At 39.3% G+C, this 14,709-nt stretch overlaps 1 protein-coding gene across 5 annotated transcripts in view; it reads right to left on the reverse strand.

Annotated features, from left to right (window-relative positions):
• Window positions 1-1,847: 1,847 nt before the first annotated feature.
• The window catches only part of SULF2 (sulfatase 2), a 78,591-nt gene continuing 65,729 nt past the window's right edge, over window positions 1,848-14,709 (reverse strand). For all 5 annotated transcript variants that reach the window (XM_041417931.1, XM_041417930.1, XM_041417929.1 and 2 more), the window contains 10 exons: window positions 11,818-12,061; window positions 9,953-10,049; window positions 8,155-8,249; window positions 6,095-6,154; window positions 5,498-5,667; window positions 4,867-5,009; window positions 4,519-4,642; window positions 4,020-4,050; window positions 3,697-3,753; window positions 1,848-2,654 (listed from right to left, as the gene is read on the reverse strand). In XM_041417931.1, the coding sequence (XP_041273865.1) occupies window positions 2,624-2,654; window positions 3,697-3,753; window positions 4,020-4,050; window positions 4,519-4,642; window positions 4,867-5,009; window positions 5,498-5,667; window positions 6,095-6,154; window positions 8,155-8,249; window positions 9,953-10,049; window positions 11,818-12,061 (1,052 nt within the window). In that variant the 3' untranslated portion in view covers window positions 1,848-2,623. The remainder of the gene's footprint in view (window positions 2,655-3,696; window positions 3,754-4,019; window positions 4,051-4,518; window positions 4,643-4,866; window positions 5,010-5,497; window positions 5,668-6,094; window positions 6,155-8,154; window positions 8,250-9,952; window positions 10,050-11,817; window positions 12,062-14,709) is intronic.

Raw genomic sequence — 14,709 nt, forward strand, 5'->3', positions numbered from 1 at the left:
AGAAAGTGTGAAACCATGTAATTCTGAGAGCAATATTTTTAAAAATTCTCAGGAGAAGGCATACGGTATTGAGAATTGCATCTAAGCTTAGTTTACATTTACAAGTATTGCTTGAAATATCTGTATCTTTTCTTTTGCAGAACAGAGAAATCACGGGGACTTTATAAATTTATAAAAGGGTTGGTTGTAAGGTGTTACTGCCCTTCTGGCTTTTGTGTTTGGATGTTAATAATAATGTAAATAAAGGTTTCTATTTAAAATCAGATTTTGGTGACACTGTATGAGCTAATATTTTCAGGGTGATTATCCAGTACAGGTCAGAGAAAATTCCCTGCTATCACTGATGAAAACTGTGTATAAAGAACAACTTACATTTTATCTTAGTTGGCTGTAAAAGCCAACAGTAACAATGGAGACCTTTCACTTACAAGACACACATTTAGCAGACATGAACTAGAATTCGTGTTTTTTCAACTTAAATAGCAAACTTTAGAAGAGCTGAAAGGAGAAGAGATGATATCTTTCCCTAAAACTTGGCAACAACAATTTCATTAAATAGCAGCTGCTTCTTGTGTCACATACAAGTCTCACAGCTCACTATTTTCTATAAAGGGGACAAGATAACTTTTCAACCTTCTGACTGACAAGTAAGTAACAGGCGCAGTAACACTGGCCCTGCAGGATTTTAACAGTCACCTTGCCAGAGACTATGAGTTAAATATACAAGGGCATGCAAATTTTTTTTTTAAATCTAACCTCATATTCTTTCTGCATGCACACTGGGAATGGCAGATAGCTAAAACTTTTCTCTGGAAAACAGTAAAAATGTGGGGGTTTTGGGGAAATTAAGGGGTTTTTTTACTTACTTGTGTAGATCCAGGATCTCATCATCTAGTAGATTTTTTTGATAATCCATGAGATTTTTAACAAGTTTAATGAAAATACATGGCTAGATTAAGACAGACATTCAGATTTTACTTGCATAATTTAAAAAAGCTTGCAAGAAAGCTTTGGGTAGTGGATTTGACTTACCACATGTCATACAAATACTCAAGCCCAGTTCTACTTAGCATATATAAAGTCTATAGTTCTGCTTTTTTCTGGGGTTTGTTTTTTTTTTCTCATTCCTAAATTCAAGTACATTTTTTGAGTATGGACTTGTGATACCAGGGATCTACGTTTGGATCTAATTCCACTTTATTTTCTGAACTGCAAAGCCAGGAAGGGTTTCAAAATCATTTCCATGCTGCATTTTTACACTGCATTTCTACAAGGGCCAGTTAAATTTGCATTTTGAAAAAAATACCTCTTAGGAGCGAAGGCCACAGTTGGTTGAGTCTGTCCCATGAGCGCCCTCAGGCATTTGCCCTTAAACACAGGTAGCAAAGTAATATGAAACAAATGATAAATACAAGTCTCACCATTAGTGCCTGTACTACAACATATGTAATAATGTTCTTATGAAACTACTGAAATAATTCTGTACACTGTGCTTTCTTAGTAAAATTATAGGTTTTTTTCCCCTGTGAAAACCTTTGAACAGTAACTGTCATTCACAACATTTACTTTTCTGCAGACCAAAGTATAACTAGATTATTGACTACAAATACTGAACTTTCAGATCTGTCTTTTTTAAAAAATAAATGTAAAAGTTACACTGCTAAGCAAACACTACTTTCTCAAAGGAACTGTTCTGGTTTTGAATGTACAGTATAATATTATGACATAAAAAAGCTTCATACAAATCTGATTTTGTTAAAATTTAAGATGTACATTTACTGAAAATTTTCAGTACCTTTAAAAATGAGTAAATTCTGACTTAGCATTTTGAGAAATGGTGTGTGGGTGTTACACTCTTTTTTATTAATAAATTTCTTCACAACCTGAAGGAATTTATTTTCAAACAGTACACTGATCAATATTTACACAATCCCTCCAAAAATCTGGCATCCTGTGAGTCAAGATTTTCTCTAATCTTCATAGAGGTGACAGTAAAATGAACAAGCAGACTTGGAACTAAAATGTATCCTCAGAGGAAATTGAAGAAATTCCATGGTGTTGAGAACACTTGGTGCTGCTGACTTCAGTTCCTGAATATTGTCAAAGTTCTCTTGAACTATTACCTTTACCCCAGTGTTAAGCAAAAGCACCTTTGTTTTCTAAATCTTGCTTTAGAGTTGTACTTGGCTTTGAAGCTTTTCTCACGACAGCTAAAGATACAGGTGAACTGGAAATTGTTTTAAGGTTCCATCAACTGTCTGTGTAAACACTGCCACTGCAGGGGCAGTCCTCTTTGGGATGTGGCTGAGTTTCCGCCTTTGTCAATTCCTGAATCAGCATTAGTTGTGTCTTCTTGAAGTAAAATGCCTTGTGAAGTAGGTGAGGTATAATCCAAAGCAAAAAATCAGGTACAACAGTGGATTTCAGAGACCTGTATTTCTGACAGCATTTCCCATCATTTCACTGCTTCTATTCAACTCACTCATCAGTGCAAACATTCTATCTCTTTCAGCCTCGAAGTTTATCCAGTCCTTCAGGTGAATGTTATAATTCATTTAGTCTGTACATGAATTCAAGTCCTGCCCTGTTTGTATCCTCATGGAGGTGCAGCAGCTGGGGGAGATTAGCCCTCCCAGCCTTCCCACAGTTGTCCTCTTTAAAATAAAAGAAATGCAGTTTAGTGTAGAACATTCTAGTAGAATGTAGTAAGAAAGGTATTTTTAATGGTTCCTTGCAGTAAAAACCAATGGAAACACCATGAACCACCAATAAAAGCATAGGAGGTATATGACAGAAACAATTCAACAGTACTTGAAACTTCAGCCTGTACAAAGCTTGTTAATTCAACCTTCATTTTGGTTCTAAAGCCAGTCTTAGATCTCTTCAATTAGAAATAAAACCACTGCGTTGTATGAGCAACTCCTCTTGGGCAAGAAGACCAGATGGTGCCTAGGAAGGGACTTGCACCTGTGTTTTCCACTGCACAGTTTGAGAGCACGTTATGATTGCTAATGAATTGAAGTCTCTGTCTTCTTTTTAAGGGGAGATTCAGAGACAGTTACAGGCAACTGTAACTTTTTAATAAACTTAAATTTGTACCTCACCTTTTGAGTTCTGGCAGTTTGAGAACTGCCAGATCATCACCACATTTTAAAAGGCAGCTCAGTAAGAAAAAAGCAGTTGTAGATAGAAATCTGTCTTGTAGTCTACTTTCTGTTTTAAATTCCTTTTCCTGCTCACAGCACAAAGGCTGTAGCTGGATAAATAGCAAGAAAATACATGATACTGCCTCACTACTTGTGAGAAATTGCAGTCAGTTTTGTTCTTTCTGGATTGTGTGAAAAACCACTAGATAGCTGCTACTAGTTTAAGTTTAGACAAAACCAATGTCCTTGTCTTTCATTTTTATTGGCAGTTGACCATAACTGGTTTCTTAACTGAGCATCTACCTTTACTTGTTTGAAATTGCCTTGACTTTAATGCTGCAAGATTCTCAAAACCCATGTACCAAGAGGTTTTCTGCAGCAGTAGTTGTCAGTAATGATGGCAGTATCATATTTCTTGCATAATTTAGAGGACTTTCCTCCTAAGCATTCTGTGAGAATAGATGATGATGTTAAAAAGGTGGTGCATGCAAAAAGAGAAGGGAAAAGTTAAGTAAAAGCTAATGCTTTTGGTGAATTGCTCCCAACTCACAGTGACTTGGCAGATGATGGTCTCTTCACATCTGGCCATTTTCGACGCTGAAACTGCCTAATTTTCAAGCAGCAAAAGGAGAAAAAAGTTAACCATCACCAAGAAAACAACCAGTACCACAATCTGAAAGATGAGGAAGAAGAATTCAGCCAGAATTTTGACTACTAAGATCAGAACACAGTGTAACATTGAAACAAATAGCTCCAATGTTTCAAAGCAAGTGGGGTGGAAAGGTCTTTCCATGTGGTTCCCAATCCTACACTTGCTCTTTCAGCATGAAGATAGTACTTAAGAATAATAATGTAATTTTTTTTTAAATTTACCTGTACTGCTCATAGCTTCCATCTTTAAGTCCTAGGTGAAGAAAAATTAACAATGTTACTAACAATTGCCTGTACGAGAAAAAAATAAAGACTCAAGAATTTAACAAATTTCCTGATGCCTTTGAGTAACCTAGTATGCCCTCACATCTGATCCTGCACTGAGCAGAAGTTTGGAGCAGAACTCTGGAAGTCCCTTCCAGCTTGAACTGACCGGTGTTCAGGTCTGTGAGCTTCATTCTCTCCCTTTTCACGAGTATTGTTCCTTCCTTGTCTTCTCCTGCACCTCAGCAATATTTATCATTATGCTAAGGGTCATTCTTCATCTTGAAAACATGACATAAGACAAAGTGAACATGTACAAAAATCTGAGAATGCAGTTATCACCCTCAGGAGGACATTACTATTGTAAGTAAATCCTAAAATCCTTTTGACTGATTCAAGTTTTATAATGTTAAGAGTACTTTGGGGCGTTTGTGAGTGCAATAGAAGAGGCACTTACCAAGATCCATGTTCCTGGTTCTTGGATTGCATTGTTTATACCCTCTGCAACTTCTGAGTTCCATGAGCTGGACATGCAGTTGATTAAGAACATCTCTGTCAAGCGTATTCACTGCATTAATTAGCTGCAATAAACAGAAGGTTCTTATTAGTAACTACTGCTCTGTAATTTGGTAACTTTTGGAATACAGCTGGTTTATTTGTAACAGGAAAGAGCCCTGTTATACTAGTTTAAATGACACAGGCCTTAACTTCATCCTGCAGCAATACTGCACGATTTCAATTTATTGTTGACAGGTAACAATGATGTATTGCTTGAGCTGTGATCTCAAGGTCTGTGATCAGATACCTGATATGGATCGGTATTGAGATCAAAATACTCCAAAAATCCAGTAGCAAATTCACAGAACAGGAAGTTGTGGGTCTCGTTGATTGTCCTCAAACACCAGTATGTGTTGTTGTTGGCACTGGTACAGGCACAGAAAGGGCCCACTGCAAATTGAAGAGTGACAAAGACATAACCTACATGCGTCTGTCTTTAGTACTGCCAATTACTTTCTGTTTATAGTATTACTTTCTTCATAGACAGTTACTCTCATTCTCACTCCTGAGCTCTAAAGTAGAGAATGCCTACCAGCATCAGCTTCTTGTTTTGTGCATACCTAATTCACATGACATGACTAATTACAGTAACATCTTGTCTAGTTCCTTTTTCTGGTTGTGACACATTCCAGATGGTGAGATATCTTACAGATCAGTGTACAGTATTCAATATCTGTGGCATATTTGCAGGTTTTTTTACCTCCTTGCCTTTCATGCAAGAATAATCACAACACTGAAAATAGAGATTATTTACTACAGAGAAGACTGTATGGCTTTGGTTACAGAGCTAATAAAACCAGTAACTACTAGCAACCCAACATCCCAGCCCATTGTAGCCCAAATTTGCTGACCTATTCCTTAGTTTACAGTATTCTTACGTGTCCATAGGGGAGCAGTTTGCCAGTGCTGGTTGTCGTGGGTGAAGCAGGTCAGACCAGGCATGCTGCACGTGTCATTATTTTTAATTCTCTTAAGCAATTTGCGCAGTTTCTTCTTCCGTCTCTGCTCTCGCAGCAGCCACAGCCTGTCTTTCTCCTGTAGGGCCTTCCTGCACACATGAAATGTCAGGGTCACGTAAACCCTGTTAGACTTGAACATAGCTAAAACACCCCAAAGCAGCTAATAAAATAAACCACTCAGAGGGAAAGAATCCACATTTCTTAATTAAATGGTGTTTCATACAAATGGAGATGACTGCAATTCAATAGCACTGCAAAAAAAAAAAAAAAAAAACAGCCAAAGGGGCATGTAGGCCTGAGGTTTGCAGTGTGCCTTTTTCAAAAGCAGAGACCTTAGAATTTACAAGCATTTTGATATGGGCTTAGTTCCTTGCCCAGGTGTCTCTTGTTTATGCTTTTTTAATACAGGATAAATTGAATACTACTACTATTGCCTAGTGTGTAACTGTGTGTACAGACCTAATATTAATATTACATTTTGCACATCCTCTCTCAAAGGAACAGGCCTTCACTTACTTGAAAGGATGAAGACTGGATCCTTTGTGTCTCAGTTTGCTCTTGTGTTTTGAATGGTAACTGGAAAATAAAAACAGCATTGCTGGTGAACAACAGCAAGACAACTGCCCCTGTTCTTATAAGAGTATCAGAGTGGATTTGAGGCAGATTTTATCCAGTGTCACTTCTCCCTTCAATTTATTAATGTATGTGATGAATAAAGGCAACCTCACTCAACTGGATCAGGCACTTTCCAGCCTCACTGCGTCTCTGCTTCCTCAGATCCTTTGTCCACAGTGACACTGCATTGTAATGTATATCCACATCCAGCTACAATTTACTATTATTTTAGTTTCAACTGCTTGTTTCCCTACATGGGGCACATAGAATAAATAGATGTGTAATTAAATTACATTTCTGCGAGGAGGTATTCCCTAACTTGTTCTGATAATGACAAGTTTATACTACCCTCCTGTCATTTTCCTTTTGAATGCAAAAATTTCAATACCAGCTGTACTTTGTAGGGGTGGGAGGGAGTGTGGGGGTGTCCTCCTTTATTACTAGCTGGAAGTTCCAGGAAAAAACTTGAACAAGATGGCTTGAACTGTTAAACTGCAAGAGCAGTGTTTAATATATTCAGAGATATGCAGAGTGTAAGCAGACATACACATTCTCGCTGGGTTACTACTGCTTTGCCTCTCCAGAAACTCTTACAGTGTTTTGCAGAAATTTTCTTTCTGTGGAATTACCAAAGTTTAAAAAAAAGAACAGTCTCAGTCACTGGTGATATTTTCTTATTGATACAGTTACTACATACACAGATCAGCAAACACAAACTTAGTTTAATAAATGTTGTTTTCGAAACAGTACATCTGAATTCAATTAGTTGCCAGATGAAAATTTCCTTCGAAACAAATCTTTTAAATTCTTAAAAATTTTGGGAGCTTTCATAAGTTTAATCAGTATAACAAATTAACAAAGTAAGATTATTTAAGAACTGTCTTCTTCAGACAAATTTTTAATCTTGCACAGATGCTGGGCATTTCATCAACTAATTGTAAATGCTAAATCAAAGCAATTGCAATGGAAACACTTGACCATATGTAACTCAGATGATTAATTTCTTTGATTTCAGTGGGATTAGTCATCTCAATAATGTTATGCACAAATATAAGTGTACCCTATATCACTCTGAAAAGAAACTTTTTTTTTACATTTTCTATAAAACATTCACCAAAAATAACTTCATCTTTACAGTGCATATTAAGTAAACTCAATCACTTTTGAAAGCAGTGGATTATAAACCAATATAAACTTTCTGTCTGTTTACCATCTAGAATGATACATCTTAAGCAGTTATTGACATGGGCTCCCATAACCCAGGAAATTTATGATCTCCGTATTTTAGTGGATCTGCTGCTGAAACTATGTTGCAGGATCCATACTGGCCACATCCACAGTCCACAACAATTATAAACATCGTATCTGTAGAGTAAGTTGCACCTCTGAGGTTTTAAGCTTTATGTTCAAAAAGGCATTCTGTGACACCAATAAGACAGAGCAGTTTAATCCACACCCTCTCACAGAGTCTACTTGGTAACAGGTGCTTTAGCCAGAGCTAAAGCACAGCTGCCTTGCAGTTTTGACTCCATTCAGATACAGCTTTCTTTTTTTTGGTCATACTCATACCATTCTGCCACTGTGGCTGCAGTACTCTCAGCGATTCCTGGCTCTCAGCAGCCTCCGAGCTGGCTCTGTCATCACCATGAGCAGAAGAAGGTGCTCCTGGGTCTCTTTCTGAACAGCTTTCCTCAGGGGCAAATTCTGTTTGGGTTACCTTTGGATTTTGGAGGATTTTCTGTTGTGCTTATTTGCAGAGCAAGAGCTCGATTGTCCAGCTAAACTCCTGCCTGGCAGGCGGTGGGCCATGTGCAGCAGCCTAACTTCCCCTGAATGTGTATACAGGAGTACAGTCAGCACACAACCACTGAACAAACCAGATCCTGATCTCTCCTGTGAGGACATAAATCAGTTACAGTTGCACACTACAAATAATTATTCAGAAATACACAAAAAAATACCTTAGCTTGTTACAATCACACTCTTCTGGTCGCTTCTTCTTTAGATGACCTCTCACCTCCCTCAGGTTTTTTATTTTATTTTGCAAAGTTTCAATCTAAAAAAAAAAAAAAAAGGCACAGTGTTTGAAAAAAACCAGCATGATTTAGTGCTATTCTAACCTTCTCAAACTCATTCTACTGTCACCAAGAGCTTCCTCTTCAGTACCTTCCGTGGCTCTCACCACTAACAAGCATTTTCAAATTATCTAGCTTTCCAGAAGGAAACTACTGCAGGAGGAAGCTGGCTCAGTTTGCCTGCTCTGATTCTTGACTCTGCAAGTGGAATGCAGTGCTGCAGGAATGGGGGGACGCACAGTTGCAGGTAGACAGACACTCCTGCATCCGCTCCGATTTTGCCTCTTGTGCTCTACAGCACATTTGCAAGGGGAGAAAGGCTGCTCAAAGGAAAACAAAGTAAATAAATTTCAGCATGCTGGGGCACTGGGAAGGGGATGGGGCAGGAGTGATCTGAAATCCCCTCCTCGGAGTTTTCGAAAAAGCAAAGCAGCAAGGTTCCGTCACTTTGCAGAGCAGGCTTTAGCAGTGTCTGGACACATGGGATAGCAATCAGCAGTTGACTGTGCCACCCATGAGGTTTATTTTTAACTGCCTTTTTTTTTTTCACTAAATGACACTCCTGCTTTTGCTCAGTCTGGCTTACATACAGCATGGCCCATTTCGACTCGGGTATTGCAGGCTCTACAAAGCAGAAAAATCAAAGCAATCTAATGTGAACAACAGTCTCTGCAGAACTACCATTAGCCATCAGTGACCATAGGTGTACTAGAAGCTCATGACTGTTGAAGCAGAGACAGGACAGAGTGTTCAAGGAAAACGGACAAAGAACCCAGCCATGTGACCCTAAATCAGGAACACGGTTGGGCAGAAGTGTGTTCTTATTTTCTTTGACACTCCATATTGGCTACATTTTCTGAAGAAAAAACAATTGCAGGACTGTGGTAATATTAAAATTACCCTTTTTTAATCTTAGCAGACTAAGTAAGTTTTTAAGTATTTGCCCTATGTGTCCATCTTTACAATAAAAGGGGACCAAGAAATTCTTATATAGAACTTTACTGTGAATTTATGTAATTTGGTGAGAGTTTACAGGACGTCCATCCTTCATGCTTCTCTGGCATTTGTTCCATCCTTATCTAGTCCTTAGACCCTCTTTCATGCACAATGCACATGAAGGGTTTGAGCTAATAATAGTGGCAAAAATGTCAGACAAAGTTTTACTGGCAAATTTCATAGAGTAAATTACCTCCAGGTTCTCCATATACACAATCCTATGAAAAAATGCAATTCCAAGGTGCAAGGTTAAGAAAAGCAGTAGCAAGTGAAAGAAATTAATTCTAGAAGCACCAAAACTAATGAAGCTCACTTTTCCTTGGGCCTTTATATTTGATACTGAAGGACTGTGTTTTGAGAGGTTCCCCACTGCGGAACAGGACTACTAAGACAGTAAAAAGATACAGATTACTTTTTTCCTAGGATGGGGACAGCTTTAAGACTTATTTGTCTCATAAGGCATATGACATGTCTCAGCTGTGCTTTCAGTTGCAATTCTCTCCTCCAGTCAGCATCTTGTCTTCACAAACTTGTAATAACTTCATTATTTCTGAAATGTCTATTCTGAAATCAGCCAGCAAATTCAGAAGGTTTCACGGAGGGAAACAGACACCATGGGGCAGACACAGATAGTCAGCAAGATCCTATCAGCCCACCGCTAAAAACACGCGCTGAAAACATCACTGACCTCATGGTCAATATGAAGTTTATGGTCCTTCCAAGCTTGCAGTGACCTGTACAGATCTGTGTCACACTGAACTGTATCATTCTCCAGGATATAGCACCTTGGCATGGAAAAGCAAAGAGTGTTTATTACAGTGAATACACACACAGAGCAATGCAAACAGCTGCTTTTAATAACACAGCTCCAGGACAAATGAGACCATGGGCTGGAAATAACATGCAGTGTTCAAAAAACAATGTTCATTCAAGAAAACATAAGGGTGCTCTGAACCAGGAAGGAAGTCTGGGTTTGAGCTGCCATGGAAATTTTTAAGTAGAAAAATCCAGTGAAAATATTTCTATCAAGCAGAACCTGTTGACTGTTTCATTTCTCTATGTACACAGAATTATTGCTTATTCATAAGACTTTCTGCATAAATAATCATTACTAACTAGCAAGCATTGAAAGCATTACTCAGAAGCAATTTCCCGATGCATAATTAAGTGATGCAGGGGTAGGAGCAAGGTAAGATGTATTACTACACCATAAAGAAAAGAGAAGAAACTCAAAAACCAAACCAGAAGCAAGGAAGTTTTACTATTTTCTACAAAAGTAATAAAATCTTTCAAGGGTATCTCCTTCACTTTGAAAGCAAAACACCCTCTGACAATATAAAATCTTTATGTTTCACTAACTTCTAGTGAAATCCAGTTTTTAAAATTATTTAATAAAGAAGAAAGCAAAAAAATCACCACTCAATAGATTTGCCTGCAAAGTTTATTAGGGGTTGAATACAATGCAGTCATTTCTGAATGCTTGTTTAAATTAAAGCTGAATATTTGCAGTGCTCCTTTATTTTCTTTAAACCACCTCATGTATGATGTCCCACAGCCTTCTTTTCTGCTAGGAAAGGCTCATGAAGAATGTACAACCTTCTTACAGTTCCTTGTAGGAATCTGAGATTCACGCAATAAGGCAGTAAAAGTTAATTCAATTTGTTCCAGAAGAAAAAAATCAATGGGTCCTGAATATTCATGACAGCTGGGATAAGAGGGCACAATTCTCTGATGCCTACATTTCCTCATACTGGTGAGTTTCTAATTAATTTCTGTGAGCAGAAGTCAAATGGAAAACACAGATATTAACAGCAGCTACCTGGCTCCTGCATATTTACATGAGCTAGTCATTAAACAATATAAAGCATGTAATCAATAATGATTGGTGGATTTTCTGATAACTCACAAATGGAAATGGTGACCAAATTAATTAAAGTACAGCCGAAGAGACATTATCAGTCCCTAGATTCACCACCGAGAAAATGATTTTTAGCTGTTAGAGTGGTCAGACAATTGCCTCCCCTCTCTCTCAGTATGTTCCATTTCCCAGTGCTCCTGGTCCATCCAGCTTTATTCATAATACAGATTCTCTTCTCCTAGCACTGATTACAGAAAACTGTACTAAGCAACCAGCGTCGCAAAACCAAGCTCCAGTCAGGGCCTTCAGTCTCCAGCCAGGTCAGGTTACCCCACTGCACACTGACTTCCAGGAGTAAGGCCTCTCCTGGTTTCATGTAGGTTTAACACCCCTGTTGCCAACAGTTTTGCTTATTCTCACTGGAAACATATGCACTGATGAGTGGCTACTGTCTCCACCCAATGCAGAAGACAAAAGCACTGCTGCAGCTCTTCAGGAGCTTCATGCCCTTCCGCACTGACAAAACTAAAACAAAACTGGAGACTACCGTACACACGGGAATAAGAATTTTAGTGAAGCTAGACTGGGTATCCAAAAGGGATGCTACATGCTTAGCACACTTCAACCCACAGATTTATGAAAAAAGCAGTCACTTAAGGAGCAAAAGCTTTTAAAAACCTACCATGTGCACTTACCGGTGGGTCACTTTGATCAGATTAGGGGCTGTGTACTCTGCAATGCTACCAGTGCCACTATATTCCCCCATGTCCCTATCTTCCTCCTCGTGGAGAACAGCCCTCTGCACCTTGTGCCGCTTGCTGATGTTCCTTGGTAAGATGGGCTGGTATCCATCCTCTAAAAGCAGGTGATGGGCAGCTCCATCCAGCTCAACAGACAGAGAACGGATAGAGCGATTCCGGACATAGCTTGGTTTGAATTCTGCACGGAAAGAGAGGAAGAGCGGCAGAAAGAGCATGTTACAATTTGCTCCTCTTTGTGGCTCTTGGAAGGAAAAACCCCAGCCCATACTGTGCTGTTTGGAATTAACTGGATGACAGTGTTTGTTGCAGTTGTCCTGTGAGCTGCTGCTTCCTTAACTTTGGCATGGACGGAAGTACGGGTTGGTGGATGGATACCTGAGAGCAGGAGAGAGCGAGTACAAGGCAAACACAAAAGAACGGCAAAGGGGAAAAAAATGCTCTAGTCCAGCACCAGTGAGAACAAATAGCTCATTCAGATGAATGCTTGCTCTTCCCCCACAATCACCAGATGGCAGTCACACCTTAAGCACCAACTGTGACAGTCGTGACAGCCAGGCCACCAGCGACCCTCAGGGACCAGTCCTCTGTGCTTTTCTGCTGCCCACCATACAGTTCTTCCCTGCTGGATTCCTGCAACACATTATTGAAGTTGTCCCAGTATTCCCAGTGCTCAGCCTGAGCCTTTTCCCAGTTCTATTCTTCAAGGCTAGGGCTAGATCCATGATTTTTTTGGAAGGGATTAATACCCGAATCTTTATTTTTATCCACACGCAATTATTTTCTTTGCAATTCTTTCCCTTATGTGCAGGCCAGACAGTCAGTTTCTCAGTGAAGCACCACCTTCCAGTGCTATGTACTCCCTCAAACTTTGCTTCTGCATTTGCAGCTCAAAAGCAAAATGAAACATTTCTTATGAATTGCCACTGTGCAGTACGAGATTCTCATTGATCTTTTCCCTATTACTATTTTCCAAAGTTCTCTGTTCCAGCCCAAATCCCCAGAACTCCTCTTCTGTTTGGTCTGGAATGGCAAAAAGAGAACATAGGTATGAAATCTAAATCCATATTTAAACTTCCCTGCTGTATGATGGGGTCTATCTCTGACTATTTCCTGCTCACCACCAGTGACTGCTGAGAGTCACTCATTAGGCACAATCATCTCATTCCTTGAGAAAAAAGTACAACCTAGGTACAGACTCTCTTGTGCTCCCTACCCTAGGGGAGCCTGAGGCTTTACTCTGTATACAAGGCTTGGAGTTACCACAGTCATTACTGGAAACAACTGGGTCCCTTGGATCCTTTGGTCACTTATCATTTAAAGAGAATGAAACACACAGCACAGCTCATGAGATGGGACTTCCCTCTGCAATCTGATAAAGGCAAAATTCAACCAATGTACCAAATGAGAAGACGGATTCTTCTTGCAATCCCAAGCTCCACAGAAAGGCCAGCCTATTCAACGGGATAATCTCTCCAGTAAAATAAGCAGGGGGAAAAGAAAATATGGAACCGGAGGTTGAACAACCAAAACTGACAAAAAAGAACCTTAACTGTCTCGCTGTGGCAGTAATGCAGAATGACTTTTTTCAATAAGCCTTACATTAATTTCAGATAGATTGCAGAGTCTCAAAAGTCATTTTGCAGCCTGTGGGAAGCAGAATAAACATCTCCTCCCACCTGAAACTGGGCCAAGCATGATATTTTTGTCAGAGCCACACACAGAAAGCAGACTACCAGCTGAATTGGCTGGCTTTGCACATTTTCCATGTGTAGTTCAAAGTTTACTGATGATATTAAGCCAGGTGAGTCACAACTGAAGGGATAAAAAAAGCCACAAAAGACTTGCCCTATTTCAGGCACCCACTCGGGAAATGTTTGAATAAATGAGACCGAAATGCCTATCTTTTCCAAGGTAGGAAGAAGTTCTAAAAAGCTACATCCTACCAATGAGATTTAAAGTATAAACTCTCATTTCTTTAATCATCCCTTCAGTTTATCTTGTTCAGCTCAGCCAACTAACAAGTACTCTTCCTTCCAAGTCTAATACACTAATGCAGCATGCTGGACCTCAGTAGATAGCCCCAGGGAACCATCAACTCCATGTCCCTGAACAGCGAGGAGCCAGGTTACTCCTCCCTCTGCAGCCAAACTAACACAGCCTTAGCACTAACTAATTGGTGTGGAGTGAGGCACCTCATGAAGGACTGCTTCTATTGCTTTATCCTAACACGTTACCCACAGTGCTGATTCAGTGCTGTGATTAGTATCAAATTCTGAACTGGTTAAAATATTTAATAAGATCAATATTCATTTGTACTGTGTGCTCCCATCTGCTAAGTGGGCTGCAGGCATAAATACTAATATTTAATTACTTATTAGTCAATCCTGCCCCAGGTTCTCCTCTCCAATCTCTGTACACAGCCTACAAATAGTCACTCCAGGGCTGTTAAATATTTGGCCACAACATCTATGCTCCCTTCTTCAGGTTACTAAAGTCTGGCTTTGGTAAGCTCTCTGAATCTGATGCCTCTCTTCCTCAACTACTAGAGAAATCAGCTGTCTTAGAGATGACATTGCTAAGAAGTTGCAACCTCAAAATTGAGTTGCAAAATGGAGTCCAGAGCAATTTAAGCCAAGAAAGCCAACTACTTTCAGAGCCCAAACAATCTGGCTGGTGTTGCACCACTTGACCAGCATGTTTGTCTTCTCTGGAACCTGAAAGGAACTGTTTTCCACTAATGTCTATGTATTTTGCATTTGGTACACAAAAGAGCTTTTTTCTTTTTTTTTTTTTTTTTTGATAACAAAGTAAAACTGGGCACTCTAA

The sequence above is a fragment of the Onychostruthus taczanowskii genome, unplaced genomic scaffold (assembly GCF_017590055.1).
Source record: "Onychostruthus taczanowskii isolate IOZ18803 unplaced genomic scaffold, ASM1759005v1 scaffold57, whole genome shotgun sequence".
In the NCBI taxonomy this organism is placed as follows: Eukaryota; Metazoa; Chordata; class Aves; order Passeriformes; family Passeridae; genus Onychostruthus; species Onychostruthus taczanowskii.